Source organism: Pinus tabuliformis, chromosome J (genome assembly GCF_031772625.1).
Source record: "Pinus tabuliformis cultivar Carrire ecotype Pingquan chromosome J, CPIR1, whole genome shotgun sequence".
Lineage (NCBI taxonomy): Eukaryota > Viridiplantae > Streptophyta > Pinopsida > Pinales > Pinaceae > Pinus > Pinus tabuliformis.
The window spans coordinates 856,316,046-856,333,970 of NC_142295.1; the positions used below are offsets into that span (position 1 = coordinate 856,316,046).

Here is a 17,925-nt window from a genome sequence, read left to right on the forward strand (position 1 = left end):
TTCCCCAAGGCACGATGTGGACTCCTGTTTTGCAAGTACACAACAGTGTTGCAGGCATCCGCCCACAAAAATAAAGGTAACCCCTGATCATGAAGCATGGCTTTGGTAGCCCCTACAATGGATTTGTTCTTCCTCTCGGCCAACCCCATTTTGCTGGGGGTTGTAAGGAACTGTGAACTCCCTCCTAATGCTTGCCTCAGCACAAAAATCGACAAACTCACCAAGTGTATACTCCCCTCCATTGTCCGACCTGAGGACCTTGATCTTCCTGCCTGTCTGGGTCTCCACAAGAGCTTTGAACTCTTGAAACCGCTTGAAGACCTCACTCTTGGTCTTCATGAAATAAATCCAGGTCTTCCTGGAGTAGTCATCAATGAATAAACATAGTACTCATAGCCACTCAAGGATACATGAGACATCCGACCATTCACATCGGTATGAATCAAGTCAAGGATCCCAGTCGCTCTGCTGGGAAAAGGGGATCTGGCAAACTTCCCCATAGCACATTCTCTGCATACATCAAAGTGATCAGAACTGAAATCTGGCACACCAGTGGTGATCTCCCACAATGTGCTCAAGGCCCCATGATACATGTGCCCCGTCCTCCGGTGCCAAATCTCACACAACTCTGAATTGCGAGATTTGCTCTCGGTCCTGTCTCGGGTGCTGCTACTCAATGCCATCAGGGGTTGGAATGAGAACTTGTACACCTTGGCATGGCGCACACCAATCTCTCTAGCCGAAGAAGCTGGAGTTCCCCTAGGATATATAAGCACCTGCCCTCTCCTGAACAACTCATCATACCCTCTGTCCTCAAGTGCTGAGACGGATATCAGGTTTTTCTTCATTCTAGGCACGTATAGAACATCTGACACTTTCAAGGGAGGTTTGGGTCCCCTATCAAATGTCAATGTCCCCACACTCACTGCTCTAACAATGCCATCATCACCAAGTACTACCTCCATATCAGTATCACCCTCTGAAATCTCTGAGAAGTACTCTCTGACTCCTGTCATGTGGCGGGAAGCACCACTGTCAACATACCAAATGCTAGAAGATGCTCTGCTAGTAGCGGGGAATGCACACTCCCTCTGAACCTGTATGGCAGGTGATCCTGCACTAGCAGCTTCACAAGCTATGAACCCAAACTCCCGATCAAAGCTCTCTAAGAAGCTCTCTATTTCTGCAAAAGATGCCATGGGTTTGTCTTTCCCTTTCTTGTTCTTCTTCTCCGGACACACAACAACATAGTGTCCCAACTTTTGACAATTCCAACATTTGACTTCGGAATAGTACTCCTTGTTCTGCTGCTTGCCTTTACTTTTGCCTTTGTCTCCACTGTTGGAAGCTTGCTTCTTTGCTCTGCCCTTCTTGCCTCTTGCTAACAATGCCACATTATCATCCTCCTCCACCTGTTTGGCTGCCCGAAGATGGTTCTTTCTGATCTCATTCTCAATGCAATCATCCCACAACCTCTCCCAATCGGGAAGGTTTTCCCGTGCAACAATGCCATCCACAAAATTCTCCCAAGTCTTGGGAAGACCATTCAAAGCAATCCTCACCAACTCAGTGGGTGCAATGATCTCACCTACAACTGCCAACTCATCTCTCACTGAAGTGATCTTTGTGAGGTATGCTATAGCATTGTCAGTCTTAGCCATTTTAATGGCCTTCAGTTTCTCCTTTAGGACGATTTTTTTGTTTTCATTTGAGCTCTGGTAAAGACTGGTCAAGGCTGTCCACATATCATGTGCATAAGTCTTTCCTCTCACATGAGGAATGACATGGTTTTTGATTCTTTCCAGAATCAATCTTTTTGCCTTAGCATTCTTTTTGTTAAACTCTGCCAACTGTATAGGGTCAGCAGGGACTACTACTAAGTTCTGTGTGGTATTTACCATAATGCCCCAGACTTCTGCTTCGTCAAAGATGCTCTAGATTCTCTCCTTCCATGCACTGTAGTTGTTTTGCCCATCTAACCTGTCTTCAACTCTCAAACCCAAAGACATGTTTCACTGTCCTACCAAACTGAAATTTTCAAATCTGTGGTAAAGGTTTATGTTTTATGTGTAAAAATCAGCTTGTTGTAATTTTCACTTTGCTGTCCCAAACTACACTTTTCAGCCAACCAAGCTCTGATACCTTGAAGAAATTTCAACTCGCACTCTGGTTATCAGTTTTCCTTATCACTCCATCCATTTAGTTTTAAATCCAAGACTGATAAAAATTCTAAAATCTGGAAATGACAATATTTTTTTGAAAACACAAATTTAGAGATTTCACAATTGCTGAAATTTCAGAAATAAACACAACAAAATTATGACAGCCACACAGAAAATAACATAGTGATTTTTGGTCAATGTGACCTTTGTAAAACCACCTACAACTCTTGGGGAAAACCAGTTTCAGAGCTCTTCTTTATTTTTGAAAATGCTTTTACAGAGAAACTGAAATACACAGTAAAAATTCCAGCAACCACAAATTACAACTTATCTTGATTTCCGTGCTTGCACTTTGCGTCGAAAATCGCGCCAATCAGCAAACAACCAAAACAAAAATTTTCCAGCAATAAAACAACATTAAATGCTGTACGACCAACCTCGAAAAACGTGCCCAAAACTTGTTGTACGGATTGTACAGACTGTACCGATTTCAACAGTACGCCTGCCTCGAAATTCGTGCTCAATTTTGCCTCAAAATTCCTCGCCCTTGCTGTTGTCCCTCTTCCTCGATTTTTGTGTTGTCCCTCTTCCTCGATTTTCATGCCTTTCTCCTGATGTATAGGTTTGCCTTGGAATGCATGCCAATAAACGTTGTTGTCCAGATTTGCTGAAATGTCTTCTTGCTGCTCTCCTTCACTTCCTCACTGCTCAGAAACTTTCTCCTTGCTCTCTCTTCTCTTTCTCTCAAATGCTCATGAAAGAATGAATTGATCTTTTCCTCTTCTCTTTTCCTTTTATTCTCTAAATGACCTTTTGGGTTACCCTAAGATCTAATGGTTGAGATTCATTTAGATCTAGGGATGAGAATACATGTGCATTTAATTCTCACTTTTTATTTTTTAACTCACCCACTTAAATAAAGACCCACTTAGCCTTTTATTTCCATAGTTACTTTTTCACTTTCTAATTCTTCATTGACTTTAATAAAGTCACCTTTAAATTAGATTGTAACTTTACCACTTATAAAGTCACTTTTAAATTAGAATATAATTTTACCATTTATAAAGTCATTTTAAAATTAAATTCACTTTACCACTTATAAAGTCACTTTAGGAGAAAAGTAAAAAATAGATTTGGACACTTTTCCCTAGGCCAAAGATCAAAGCCTTAGGGACCCACTTGTCCTCTGGTACCCAAATTTTAATAGACTCGAGAACTTATAAGTATCTCTTTATTATGGCCTATTTTGTAAACTTTATATGGCAGTGGAATTTTGAACTAGTATTATATATTATAACTCTTTGGACGTGATGCCCTATTGCATTTCATGTTTGATGTTACTCTTACAGTTTGTTGATGACAAATGTTATCAGTTGAAACTTGAAACTTGAAGGTCATTGTTATGGTTGATCCTAAGTTGCACGAAATGCCGAAACATTTCGGAGTTTCCGAAACGGGCACGTTTAGAAACGTCACCTCCCAAAAATGAAAACGTCAGCCGAAACCTCATATATATATATATATATATATATATATATATATACATGAGTGAATAACACATTTATCTTGCAAGAAAAAAGGGAATAAGACCCATAGATGACAATTTAGAAGGAAAAACAAGTCTATATTAACTCTAATAGATGATTACATGATGGTTGAGTTTCGGTCAAGTTTTGGAGTTTCGGGTATGGGTATGGCCCGAAACCTCGGGTTCCTTGAAGTTTCGTGCAACATAGTTGATCATTTGATGGCAATACCATAAGTTATAACTGCTAGATCTTTGATGTAGTTTTCATACAAAATGGTTCATATTTTAATTATTATCATTAATCTACTACAAAGATCTATGTTTTCATATTTTCTACAACTTCATCTCTTTGCTAACCTTTTTTTGAGATTGCATCAAAATATATCTCATATAATAAATGTTCCTGAAATTCTTTGCTGTTGGAGTCTTTTGGAAATTGGTGCTTCGCGCTTCCCTTTCCTGCTTTTGTTCTCGCTCCCAACAGCTATGGTCAAAATGGATTTGGTCATTGAAAATAGAAGTCCTCAAAATGGTATGAAATTTAATAATGATAGTGCATGCTATACTGGGTTCCCAAAAATATAATTATCCTGCCAAAAACATTATCTGCCTGCCAAAAATAGACCATACAAAATATACCTAAAATGATGTGGTCTCGGAATCAGCTGAAATTTGAATCATGTACGAATCTTCATACCGTGTCTTTGAAAATATGATTGTCTTGCCATTTGGAGCACTTTCTAAAAATAGAATGAGTATCCAATGACTCATGAGTATCCAAGTATACTGTCATCTGCAGGTGAAAAGACCAAGTTTCTATAGCCAAATCAAGAATCTGAAAGTGCCCATCTGACTATTCTTATTTCTCCCATGCATCCTCCAAACACGAGATGCAAATCTGATGCATGGGGAATACTAAAATTAGATTTCTGAAAGTCTGGATGGATTAAAACCTGATAAAATAGTACAAGACGCGCTATTCCCCTGGAATATTAATCTTTGAATAATCCCCAAAGCTCATACATTCTAACTCCAGAACAAAGTCAAGCTGGAACAAAGCTCTGCACCAAGGTTCCTATATGGCCAAGTGATTCACTAACTTTCAATACTGAATGATTAACTTTGTAATGTTGAGTCTATCCTGCATAATTCCAATTTCTGAAACCTGTATCTGTTTCCAAGTTTTGTGCAACTTAGTAGCTAAATGTAGGTGAGTAAATCTGAAGTCCCAGCTAGAGTGAATTTTGGACTATGAGGTTCAATCTTACTGTCTCAAAATTTTGGCCAACACTGACTTGTTGATTTGAGATAAAAATATTGATGTGATTACTTCTTATTTATGCTATCTATGGATGTATGCCATTTGTATTCTTGCATAATGATGGGTGACATAATATTAAAATACGGTAGCATCTTCCAGTAAAACTACAGGTCCTGAGCTACATGCAAGAGAGAATTTTAAGGTATTGAGGATGTTCACAGTTGGCTCCTGGCATGCATTTTCATGCTTGATAAATTTCATAATGTTTTAAGAAAGCCTTTGCTCAGTACAAAACAAAGGGTGGACAAATTCTCATGTGTACATATAGAAGTGAATTGGGAGTCATGTTTACAGTAAGTTCCTATGCCTTTTGCAGGGCTGGAACAGTGATATCTGAGACTTGGGAGGATGGTCAAGTACTCAAAGACATTCAAGTTCACTTGGTATTTGCTTCCAGATGTCTTCTTAATCTATTCGTTATATTCCATTCATTTATTTTCAAATTATATCTGTTATATTCATGTACTGTTTTTCTTGTTTGTTGATATGTTAGCAAACTTCAAAGTATGGAGATAGATAAATTATGTTACTGTCCACTGTTACATATATCATTACAGTTTCTTACATGCTTCAAGCCTCTCCAAGCTAAGTGCATAAGAAGAGAGAATATTGCATATAACAAAGATGTGTATAACTGCCATGAACGAGATGCCACATAGTAAACAACTATTGTAACAAGTCACGTGTTACTCTTCGTCATTTTTCATCATAGATTCCCATAGAAACTGCATAGAATAGCCTTTGGGGCACAGCTTTTGAGCATGGGGGTGTCTTGCATAATCACAGGCCAAAGTTGGCTTAATGTTTCCAGAAAGGAGAAGTTTCTGCTGGCACCCAAGCTTGATGTTCTCTTTAAAGAAGTTGAAAAATAGTGACTATGATGGTACCTTGTAAAACTCTTGAACTTTATAGAAGAAATTCTGGAAATTTGGCAAGGAGCTCTGTTATTACTTGAATCTGTCTGGTTCCAAGGTAACTGGAAATAGGACACTGTCACCATGTACTCTTTCCATACACTTCGGCTTAGTGCTTGCTAACTATAGGGAGGATTACCTAACGACTTTAGGAGTCAACGAACAATCAATATACAATTAGTAACACTTAAATCGAAATAAGAGCTTGCTGTCCTGAATAATTATGATAATAAGTGCGAAAAAACAGTGTGCAAAATATGATATAATAGCTAAACCATTGCATGGAAAATGATGCAAAACTTTATGTAAGTGTTAGGCACACAACCCATTTCAATTATAGACGAACAAATGGTGTTGTTTTTCTCTATTTCTGGATTAAAATGAAATTATGACAAGCTAATCTTGGTGTAATTTTATTGAAAAATTGAATTAAAGTGATCCAAAATGCTTAATTATATGCATGTTGTTCAATATTTTGATGACAAAGTTCATTTAAATGAGAAATAAAGAGCTAACATTTAGCAAATCAGTGCCTTTTATGGAGTAAAAAATGCTACTGTTAGTAGCATTAGACAGGTACTTCTGCACAAGTCCAAGTGTCTAGACGTGTGGAAGCTATCCAAAGCCTTTAACTTCAGCAAAATTATTTTAATTAAATGATTTATTGAAGTAATTGCTTTTTATAAGAGAAGAGAGTTCGATCTAATGAAATATAAATGTTTTTGCATTAGTGAATTAGATGAATCTTAACCATTGATCTCAAGTTAGGTGAAATCTAATATCAACCTCAATCATTTTGGAGATTAGGGTAATGTATTTGGTCTCTCAAGCTTATAAAAACAAGGCTAGGTGAAGAAAAAAGATAAGAGACATTGTGAGATTGAGTCACGAAGGATAGTGATTCAAAGAGATTTTACTACTTTAGCAATGGTGATAAAGGAGTTTCATCCAAAGATAGTCCTACGGAGGAGAGTCTAAGCGGGACAAATCTCCAGCAAAAGGATGTAACCACCCAATAGGTCTTGCAGAGTTGGTGCAGCAGGATGAGAGTATAGCTGCACAGGTGTTGTGTAGAATTCGTGCAGTAGGTCAAGAGTACAACTGCACAAGTGTTGCTTAGAGTTTGTGCAGCAAACAGAGAGTACAGCCATATAGGTTTTGTGTAGGGTTTGTGCAGTAGGCGAAGAATGCAGCCGTATAGTGCTGCCATATTGGTGCTGCACAAGGTTTGTGTAGCAAGCCGAGCAGGCAGCAAGTTTGGAGGGTTGATCTAAAGAATTTTGTGGGTTTGTGAAAGGTCTTCTAGCTTGGTGTCTTAGCTAGAAAGATCTTGTTTTGCCTCTTGAGGATCTTGAATGCAGTATGCGAGGTATGCATAGGGGTTGCATGCGACATGCAAGGCATGGATGAGGGTTGCATGATACATAAGACATGCATGAGGGTTGCATGAGACATGCATTAGATGCAAACTATTTACTAAGAAAAGAAGGCCTAAGAAAAGTAAGTTACTAAATTTAAGTGACTTATCTTTAGAAATTCGACGATTTAATCTCCGCTGTCGATCTAGGTCTTAATAATGTTGTAAATTGAGCCTAGGGGAAGAGGCTAAGACACACATTCATTGTTGAGCTTTTGAGCAAGTGATTTGGCGAAGGCTAAGGCTCGAAGGCCCGACTTGATCAAGGAGATTTAGGAGGATGTTGAGAGGATTTTGGGAGGAAATCTAGAGGTCAAGTTGGAGGAAGGAGGCCAAGCAACAAGGAATCATGCCACAACTCACACGTGAAAGTGAGGAAGGGTGTAGACAGTCCATGCATGTGAGATGACAAACACAAGTGACATGTGTGACGTCAAGAAGGGTTGTATAGGCCGAGATCTTGATCAAGCATGTCAAATTTCTTAGAAACGAGGGTTTTTATTAGGCCAAATTTCTCAGTAGAGGTCGAGTTACAAGTCTTCTTATCAACTATAATTTCCTGTGTATTTGTCTGTGGATCTAACCCATATTTTTTGAGTTAATAAATCTTTTTGAAGGGTTTTGTGGGTGAATTTTTCTATTGTACCTATCCTTGATTTCTCACTTATTTTTGTTGCAAATTTACTTGTTAATTATCAACATATTTAGTTTTTAGCAGTTTTGAAATTTATGTGGTAAAATATTTTACTAGGTGTTGTTAAATTGTTGAGTGAAATTAAATCAAGATCGATAAAAGTTTAAATTAACATGGTATCATAGCTCTAAAACTGTGGCAGGAGAGAGATCATATATTTGACGGTAAAATATTTTTGGACAACATATTTAAAATTATTTACTGTAATTTGTGGCTAAGTCAATTTGTTTAGTATGGCATCACTGGGTTTGAGGTATGAAGACAAGTTGGAGGTGGTCAACAATTTCAGTCCACGAAGAAACAAATACTCATTGTTTTAAAGGTGAATGGCTTGTGGGAATTTGTAAGCACACAAATCTAGGTTCCTATAGACCCTACACAAGCAATTGATCATAAGTTGAAGGATGTGAAAGTAGGAGGAATTATTTGGGACGGTGTAAAGGATCACATGATCCCTCACATAATAGGGAAGGATACTGCATACAAGATGTGGACAACCTTGACTGGTCTATACCAGAGTACTAACGAGAACAAGGAGATGGTGTTGCGAGAGAAGCTCAACAATATTTGGATGAACAGATGTGAGACCGTGACCTCATATCTTACTAGGGTTTTAGTAGGCTTGTGATGAGCTATCAACTGTGGGAGAAGTTTTGGTTGATACAGAACTTGTGAAAGTAGCTTTGAAGGCGTGTTCTAAGCAATTGGCCACCTTTGTGGAGGGGAACCTTGCGAGATAACAACTTCCAGATTGGAGCTGGTTTTGGGCAGACTTTACCCAAAATGAGATTTGGGAAAGTTCTATCATTGGTGGACAATGCAGGGGAGGAAATGAGGTGGATATTGCTCTTGCTGTGCAAGCAAAGAAGGGTGAGGGAAAGGCTAAGCAACACCAGGGTGGAGGTGGATATTCATAGGGCAAGGAGGACATGAGCAAAGTCAGGTACTTTGCATGTCACAATTTTGGTCACTATGCTAGATAATGTCCAAAAAAGAAGGGCAAAGAGAAAATTTTTACAGTAGCAACAACACAAATGGATGAGCTTTCCGAGAAGTTGATAAGGAGTTTGCCTTGGTCTCTTGCTTTTTTGGCACCATATCTCGTGGTGTGTGGTTTGTGGACAGTGGAGCTTCTCATCACATGACAGGATCTCGAGACCTCTTTTACTAGTTTTGATGAGAAGCACCTAGATTTCCATGTAGAGCTTGGAGATAATGTGAGATATGTAGTGGAGGGTGTTGGTAGTATATAGTTCCAGTTGAACTTAGGGAGTCCTATGGAGGTTAAGGAGTTGTTATACGTACCAGGGTTGGAAAGTAACTCGTCTCTGTTTCGACATGGTGGACAGGGCACTTGAGGTCACTTTCATGGGAAATGAAGTTTCTGTGAGGCCAAGAGGAGCAAATCCGAACATGAGGCTTGTGATAGGGATCATAGAGAGCAACCTATATTTGTTGAAAGGATATCTTGTGAAGCCCCTGGTGCATGGCAATGACAGCTAGAGTGAGGTTTAGCACACGAGGATGGGACATCTTTGTAAAAATTTCTAAATAAAAATCCAACTGCAGTGATTTGTTGGCATTATGATTCAAGTGTTGTCCTTGATGGCAACTCACTCAGAGGTTGGTTCAGATGCTCAGAAGTTGGTACAGGTAATGGCAACTTAATCAGAAGACAGATCCTAGTACAGCTTACCAAGGAAGTTCATACACGCAGGTTTGTTAAGCCCAAGTCGCGTGTACACGCAGGTTGGCTTCATAAAAAGCGCGTGTATGTGGAAAAGTACCTTTGGTCCATGGCGGTTAGTCCTTGGAAGTTGTGCCTATGGTTTCGGACCATTGTGTCTCGATGGGCGTGTCGATCCCTAGTTTTGAAGTTGATGGTATTGTGTTTCTATGGTTTTGGCTCTTGGTATTGAACAAGGCCTAAGGCTATATAAGGAGAAGATCACTAGGCAAAGATATGGGTGTGGGTGTCTGACGCAGTGAGAGGATCTGGTATTGCTGGTTATCTGTTCGGGACGCTTGGCAAGGGTCGGATCTGACAGCAAAGGCAGAAGTAATCATTTCTAGATCTGCACGCGGGTTGCCTTTGGAGAAAGCGCGTATACACGCGGTTTTGGTACAGTGAAGTAGCGTATGCATGATAAGGGTTGATATTTCAGGTTGTTGCTGATTCTGGTGGTTGTTGCAGAGTTCTAGATTCTGGTTTGGGTTCTGTGTTCTTGATGACAGGGTTTCAGTGATTCGGTATTGGGTTGTTTAATGAATTATGATGCAAGTATAAGTTGATGATTGTATTGCGGTAATGTTTGCTTTGTACTCTTGGATCCAGTCTGAAAATTGATGAAACGTGGTCCCTGAAGGTTGTAGGGTCAGCACCTACGTACTAGTAAATGGATCAGCTAGTACAAGAGCTGAGGGAGTTGTAGCTCCCTTCCAGAAGTAGTTGGAAAACGAAAGAGAGGGTTGTAGCCCTCTGCAGGTTGTAGCCTGCATACTGGTAAAGGACTGCACCAGTATATTGTAAAAGAAGTTTCTCATTAAAGAAGAAAGAGACGAATTGCAGCAGGTGGTTTTCACCCACATTGGGTTTCCACCTTATATCATGGTGTTCATGTGTGTGGCTCTTGTGTGATGTTCTGTTCTGTTATACTGCACCTGTTTACTGTTAAATTGCTTAATAATGTTCTGATGCATTTACTGAAGATAAGATTAACTGAATCATAAGATATCTGCATATACGCTAGTTGCTTTAGACACAGTCGCGTGTACACGCGGATTCACTTAACTGAAGTCGCGTATATGTTTCTGAGTATGAAATTGAAAAGGTTTTATTGATCTGATAATACTGATTCACCCCCCCTCTCAGTATTATTTCCAACAATTGGTATCAGAGCAGGTCCTTCAGAGGAAGCTTGATCGCTTGAAGGAAAAGATCCATCAAAATGGCTAATCCAGAAAGAGAGGCACACATCAGGCCACCAGTCTTTGACGGGAACAATTTTACTCACTGGAAGATAAGAACCACTGCATATCTACAGTCTCTTGGAGCAGAAGTTTGGGGACTCGTAGAAGGAGGATACAAATTCCCATCAGCAACTCCTACAGATCCAGCAGAGAAAAAGCAATATGAGCTCAATGCCAAAGTAGTTAATGTCCTATTAAGTACTTTGACTCAATCAGAATTTATGAAGATCATGCATCTCAAATCAGCTAAGGAAATATGGGACAAAATCGTTACAAGCTACGAAGGAGATGATCAGGTAAAAATAGCGAAGCTTCAAACTCTCAGAATCCGGTATGAAACTCTTAAGATGCGAAGTAATGAAAGCGTAGCTAATTATTTCCTGCGTATGGATGAGATTGTGAATTGTATGAGGGATCTGGGTGAAGAATTTGAGGAAGTTGTCTTAGTTCAAAAGGTTTTGAGATCTCTGTCTACTAAATTTGATTCTAAAGTATCTGCCATAGAAGAAAAGGAGAATGTGCGGAAAATTACCATGTCACAGCTTCACGGGATCTTAACTGCTTTTGAAATGCGACAAGAGGTACCACCAGAGGCCGCATTCGAAGTGTCAGAGGAAGAAGATGAGGTAAATTTTGTCAAGAATCTTGAACGGGGAACTGGACGGTTCAAAGATAAGCTGCCTTTCAAATGTTTTCTATGTGGTAGAGTTGGTCACTATGCTGCTAGATGTCCTCATAACAGAGAAAGGATATATGAAGAAGATGATAGAAGGAACATGAAAAATATAAGGTGTTATACATGCAACAACTATGGGCATAAAGCAAGGGAATGCAGGAGCATATTTCAAAATTCAAGACAAGGGGACCATGCATCATCACAGTTGCAGGAATTGAAGAAGACAGAGACAGAAAGGTGTGGGACAACTCAGTCAGCTGACATAACAGACACAGGGGAATCTGAAAGTGATGAGATTCAGTATTCCATCCTGCATACGCTGAAATAATGAAGACAAGTCGCGTATATACGCGAGTTATAGGCTGCAAAGTCGCGTATATGGAGAAAGGGCAGCAGAACAGACCCAGGTTCAGTCATGGTTGGCTCAGGCTCAGGGGGAGCAGAACAGACTCAGGAAATGGTTTAGACATGGTTGGCTCACACTCAGGGGGAGAATATTCTTCAAATAATGCATTGTTGGCATTATGGTTAGAAGTTGTTGATAAAGTCTATGAAGCTAAATGATACATCTTACTGTTTAGGAATGGGATTGCAGGCTGATGCTTATGGTACAGATCATGATGCTGTTGGTGGCTTTCATAAGTCTTGGTCTAGATATTTCGTCTCTATGTCATGTATCTCTTGTGATATCTCTTTTTATGGTGTCAAGGTCATGTAACGGCCTATGTTGGTTTCCCCACTATGCCTGGGATGAATGATGAATGTATGTTGAGTCTTTTGGTGATAGGAAGGTCTTCTATGATGTATAAGTCCTTGTTCTTCTTGAAGAACATCTTTTGCAGATCTTGCCTACAGTCAAGGGGAGCATGAACAGCACAATTCAGCAAGAGCAGGATGGATAGATTGGTACACTTTGGCATACACAAAGGGGGAGCACAGTTGGAGATTTCAGCAAGTACTCAGGTTGAGTATGGACAGCAGAAGGTATACCAAAGAAGAGAATATCTTGGTCCGCCCTTTGCCCTTGATGTCAAAGGGGGAGAGTGACTTGGTGTAGTGGTTGCCATCAAGTCCAAAGGGGGAGATTGTTGGCATTATGATTCAAGTGTTGTCCTTGATGGCAACTCACTCAGAGGTTGGTTCAGATGCTCAGAAGTTGGTACAGGTAATGGCAACTTAATCAGAAGACAGATCCTAGTACAGCTTACCAAGGAAGTTCATACACGCAGGTTTGTTAAGCCCAAGTCGCGTGTACACGCAGGTTGGCTTCATAAAAAGCGCGTGTATGTGGAAAAGTACCTTTGGTCCATGGCGGTTAGTCCTTGGAAGTTGTGCCTATGGTTTCGGACAATTGTGTCTCGATGGGCGTGTCGATCCCTAGTTTTGAAGTTGATGGTATTGTGTTTCTATGGTTTTGGCTCTTGGTATTGAACAAGGCCTAAGGCTATATAAGGAGAAGATCACTAGGCAAAGATATGGGTGTGGGTGTCTGACGCAGTGAGAGGATCTGGTATTGCTGGTTATCTGTTCGGGACGCTTGGCAAGGGTCGGATCTGACAGCAAAGGCAGAAGTAATCATTTCTAGATCTGCACGCGGGTTGCCTTTGGAGAAAGCGCGTATACACGCGGTTTTGGTACAGTGAAGTAGCGTATGCATGATAAGGGTTGATATTTCAGGTTGTTGCTGATTCTGGTGGTTGTTGCAGAGTTCTAGATTCTGGTTTGGGTTCTGTGTTCTTGATGACAGGGTTTCAGTGATTCGGTATTGGGTTGTTTAATGAATTATGATGCAAGTATAAGTTGATGATTGTATTGCGGTAATGTTTGCTTTGTACTCTTGGATCCAGTCTGAAAATTGATGAAACGTGGTCCCTGAAGGTTGTAGGGTCAGCACCTACGTACTAGTAAATGGATCAGCTAGTACAAGAGCTGAGGGAGTTGTAGCTCCCTTCCAGAAGTAGTTGGAAAACGAAAGAGAGGGTTGTAGCCCTCTGCAGGTTGTAGCCTGCATACTGGTAAAGGACTGCACCAGTATATTGTAAAAGAAGTTTCTCATTAAAGAAGAAAGAGACGAATTGCAGCAGGTGGTTTTCACCCACATTGGGTTTCCACCTTATATCATGGTGTTCATGTGTGTGGCTCTTGTGTGATGTTCTGTTCTGTTATACTGCACCTGTTTACTGTTAAATTGCTTAATAATGTTCTGATGCATTTACTGAAGATAAGATTAACTGAATCATAAGATATCTGCATATACGCTAGTTGCTTTAGACACAGTCGCGTGTACACGCGGATTCACTTAACTGAAGTCGCGTATATGTTTCTGAGTATGAAATTGAAAAGGTTTTATTGATCTGATAATACTGATTCACCCCCCCTCTCAGTATTATTTCCAACATGATTAATATTATTTCTTTTGCTTATTAACTCAGAAATAAGTTATTCACAGTGTTCTTACGACAAATATCGAAATAAATTCTACTGTAGCCTTCACAATTAAAATATTGCAGAAAGTAAATGCAAAGGAAAATACTGACACAAATACAATCACAATGACAGTTATTTTTGGACAATCGTCCCCAGAAATGTTGATTTGTGGTAGCATCGGATGTGTTCTAGCCATGAAAATTGGTGGAGAGGCTAAAGCACATGAGATCTCCAAGACCTAGAAATGGTTTGGGGAAATTCCACCCGGTTAGAGAGATATTAAAATAATTAATATTTTTAATGGAGTTCCTAAGTCTAAACTTAGGAAAATTAAAATATTATTGGGGATTAATATAAAATTGGTTGAGAATGTTCTAAATGACATGGATCAAGCCAAATCTAATCTTAGCTGTTGATTAGAGACTTAATCTCAGTTGTTGAAGACTCAACAGGAAAAGTATAAGAGGAGGCTTGAGGGTCAGTTGGAGATACACCAAGATTGATCAGTCAGTTCGATTTTCTGGAGCGGGGTTTGCTGAAAAAATTCGAACAAGTGATTTGAGTTGCAACGAGGGGTAGTGAGTACATAGCAGAGAGGCAGAGATAGTGCCTGAGGGTCAACGTAGAGCCTGAGGAAGTAGTAGGAACCACGTAGAGGCACCTAGAGACTGCACAGAGGCTGAGGGGCCTGCGTGGGTGATGCAAAAGGCCAGAGAGCTGATGCTGAGAGGCAGAACGATGACGCAGAGGGTTCTAGAGCTATGCAGAGGCTAGCAGGGCTGACGTAGAGCCTTGGAGAAGTGCCGGAAGGATTTTTGTGGGGCAGACTAGTGCTGAGAAGCTGAATATCTGCTTTCGAGAAGAGGTATTACTACAGTGTAGAAATCTCTGTTGGGTGAGCCAGTTTGGCACCCTAGTTGTACTCAAGAAAGTTGCTTAATAATAAAACCCTCAGAATTGTTGCATCGGTTTTCCCAAGTTGGGTTTTTCCGGGGATGATTGTCCAAAAATAATGGTGTCCCTTCTGTGATTATGTGTTATTTCAGATGATGATCTGTATATGACTTGAGACTGCATTTGTGTTTATTTTCAGTATTTATATGGATAAATAACTTGTTAAGGAATAAGCAAGTAGGTGAAATAAACTATATAATGCAGTAGGAATTTATGACGTGTCAGACTTAGAAATTTCAACAAGAAAAACCCATTGTGGGAAAACTGGTGCAGCATATGAGGGTTTCTTTATTATTCTTCAGCAAAATCTCCAACAAAAAAGAAGTGAGAAAATTTACAGATGCTTCCTGACAAATCTCTAATCCAGGAGAAGTACTCCTCTTCCCTCGGAGTCGTTCTGCGTCCCTCTGCGTCAATGTTCTCACACTGGCCCAATATCAAACTGCCCACGCAGTCCCTGCATCAACCTGCCTCTACGCTGCCTCTTTCTGCGTCAACCTGCTTCTATGTTGTCTCTCCCTGCTTTGTGTCTTCTTGCTTTGCACTCTCGAAGGATGCTGATGCCCTCTCTTCCTTTCTCACCTGCAACTCTCCCTCTGAGCGATTTTTTCTTGCCAAACTTTGACCAGTGAGAAAATCGATCTTACTCGGGTAACTGAGTATTTGCCTCTGGTGTGTTCTCCAAGTGCCCATCAAGCCTCCTCTTATAATCCTCTCGTTGATCAATCAACGGCCCAGATTAGATTCTAATCAATGGCTAGGATCATTTGACTTGATCTCCGCCTTCTTCTAGAAGTTTCACCCACAGTTTAGATTAATACCCATTAATTATTTTAATTTCTTAAGTTTATACTTAGAGTTCCATTAAAAATAATTAATTATTTTAATAAAACTGTCTCGGTGTGGAATTTCCCAAAACGACTTTTGGGTATTGGAGAATGCATGTGTCTAAGCCTCCCTGCAAAATTTGAGACTTAGATCACATCCGATGCTACCAAAAATCAATAATCTTCACTGCAGGGCTTTACCACTATTGTGGGAGATGGTCGATGGTATTGTGGAGATCAGGGTGGGGTAGGAGGGTGTGTAAAGGATGTGCATTTGGAAAGCATGCTAAGGCAACCTTTCCTCATAGTGAGACCAGGTCTAAGGGAGTGTTGGATTTGGTGCATTCAGATGTACGTGGTCCTACGTCAGTGGAGTTGATCACGAGGCTTAGTTACTTTGTGACCTCTGTAGATGATTGTTCTAGGATGACTTGGATCTACTTCCTGAAGACTGAGGATGAGGCCTTCAGTTGGTTTTAAGAGTTCAAAGCTCTTGTGGAGAGCCAAACTAGGAGGAATATCAAGATGCTTGGATCAGATAATAGGGGTGAGTATACCCCCAATGAGTTCATGTGTTTTCGCATGGATGCAAGAATCAAGGGAGAACTGACAATGCCTTACAACCCTCAACAAAACTGGGTTGAGGAAGGGAAGAACAAGGCCATAGTTGGAGCAACGAAGTTAATGACCCATGATTAGGACTTGCCTATGTTCTTGTGGGTGGAGGACTGCAATACAACTGTTTACTTGCAAAATAGGAGTCCTCACAGGGAAGTGTAGGACAAGACTCTTGAGAAGGATTTTAAAGGAGTGAGACCGGAGGTGTGCCACCTTCATGTAATTGGTAGTCTAGTTTTTGTCCATATTCATTCAAAAAAGAGGAATAAATTGGAGCCCTCTTTTGGGAGAGGGATCTTTGTGGGTCACAGTAAGGTCTTAAAGGCCTACGAGGTCTATAGTCTAGGATAAAGGAGAGTCATCATCATTTGGGATGTCAGGTTCGAGGAGGCTAGGACCTTTACAAGGTGTCTTGATACAAAGCTAGTTGTGGTACAAGAGTGGGAGCGAGAAGCTCCAAAGGTAGAGGATTTAGCAACACCAACAATAGGGACACAACCTTTAGTTTAGGAGGAGGAGCAAGGTGTTCTTTCCAACTCTAGGAGGAGTCAAGATGGGCTGAGTAGACATTGAGAGATGTAGAGGGGCATGTGGATTCTCCTAACATGATGTTTAGACAAAGTAAAGCACCAACCAATTTTATCAGAACCACAGGGACACAACCTTCAGTTCAGGAGGAGTGAGGTGTTCCTTCAAGCTCTACTAGGAGGATGAAATGCTTAAACACGTATGCAAGCATGAATTCATATATGTAGACTTGTATTGTAGTAAGTAGTTGTTTTATTAAAATAAAAATATGAATGGTGTCTACAAATCTTCTTGGTGGGGTGCCTATAGTTGTTAGCTGGCCACAAAGATAGAATGACACAACTTTTGACCCATGTCTCTTCACAACTAATGAGACATTTAACTAATTTAATTAATTTATTATTATTAATATTTGCTATTTTAATATTTATTATTTAATTGATGTTTATGAATATTTTTATTCATAACATTGCCACCCCCTTTAGAGATGCTTTGTCCTCAAAGCACAACTAGAAGGGTTTTCTCTAGTTAAACATTGTTGCTATGGAATGGCATCTTTTCGTTGACTGGTGCATTATTTACGAGTACTTGTACATTCCTTGGAGGGGGGGGTGTTAACACCATTTAATTTATAATGTTGTCCTTGCCAGTTAAACTCCATGAATTGTTCTTCAAGGTTTGTAGTATAGTTCCCTAGTTGTATTAACCATTCTACACCTAGAACTACATCCATTTCTTTGAGTGGTAGGGCAAATAGATCTGTTTGTAGCTTCAGTTCTTGTATTTGGACTGAAATTTTTTGACATTCTCCTATTTCCTTGATTTTCTTTCCAGTAGCGACAGACATGGTCAGATCCTTGATTGGGCATATACAAAGACGAAGTTGTTT

The 17,925-nt window shown here is 40.0% G+C and overlaps 1 protein-coding gene across 6 annotated transcripts in view; it reads left to right on the forward strand.

The window, feature by feature from the left end:
• TSL (Protein kinase superfamily protein) overlaps positions 1-17,925 on the forward strand; it is a 334,646-nt gene that overhangs the window by 72,613 nt on the left and 244,108 nt on the right. For all 6 annotated transcript variants that reach the window (XM_089378607.1, XM_089378609.1, XM_089378608.1 and 3 more), the window contains one exon: positions 5,328-5,394. In XM_089378607.1, coding sequence (XP_089234733.1) covers positions 5,328-5,394 — 67 coding nt within the window. The remainder of the gene's footprint in view (positions 1-5,327; positions 5,395-17,925) is intronic.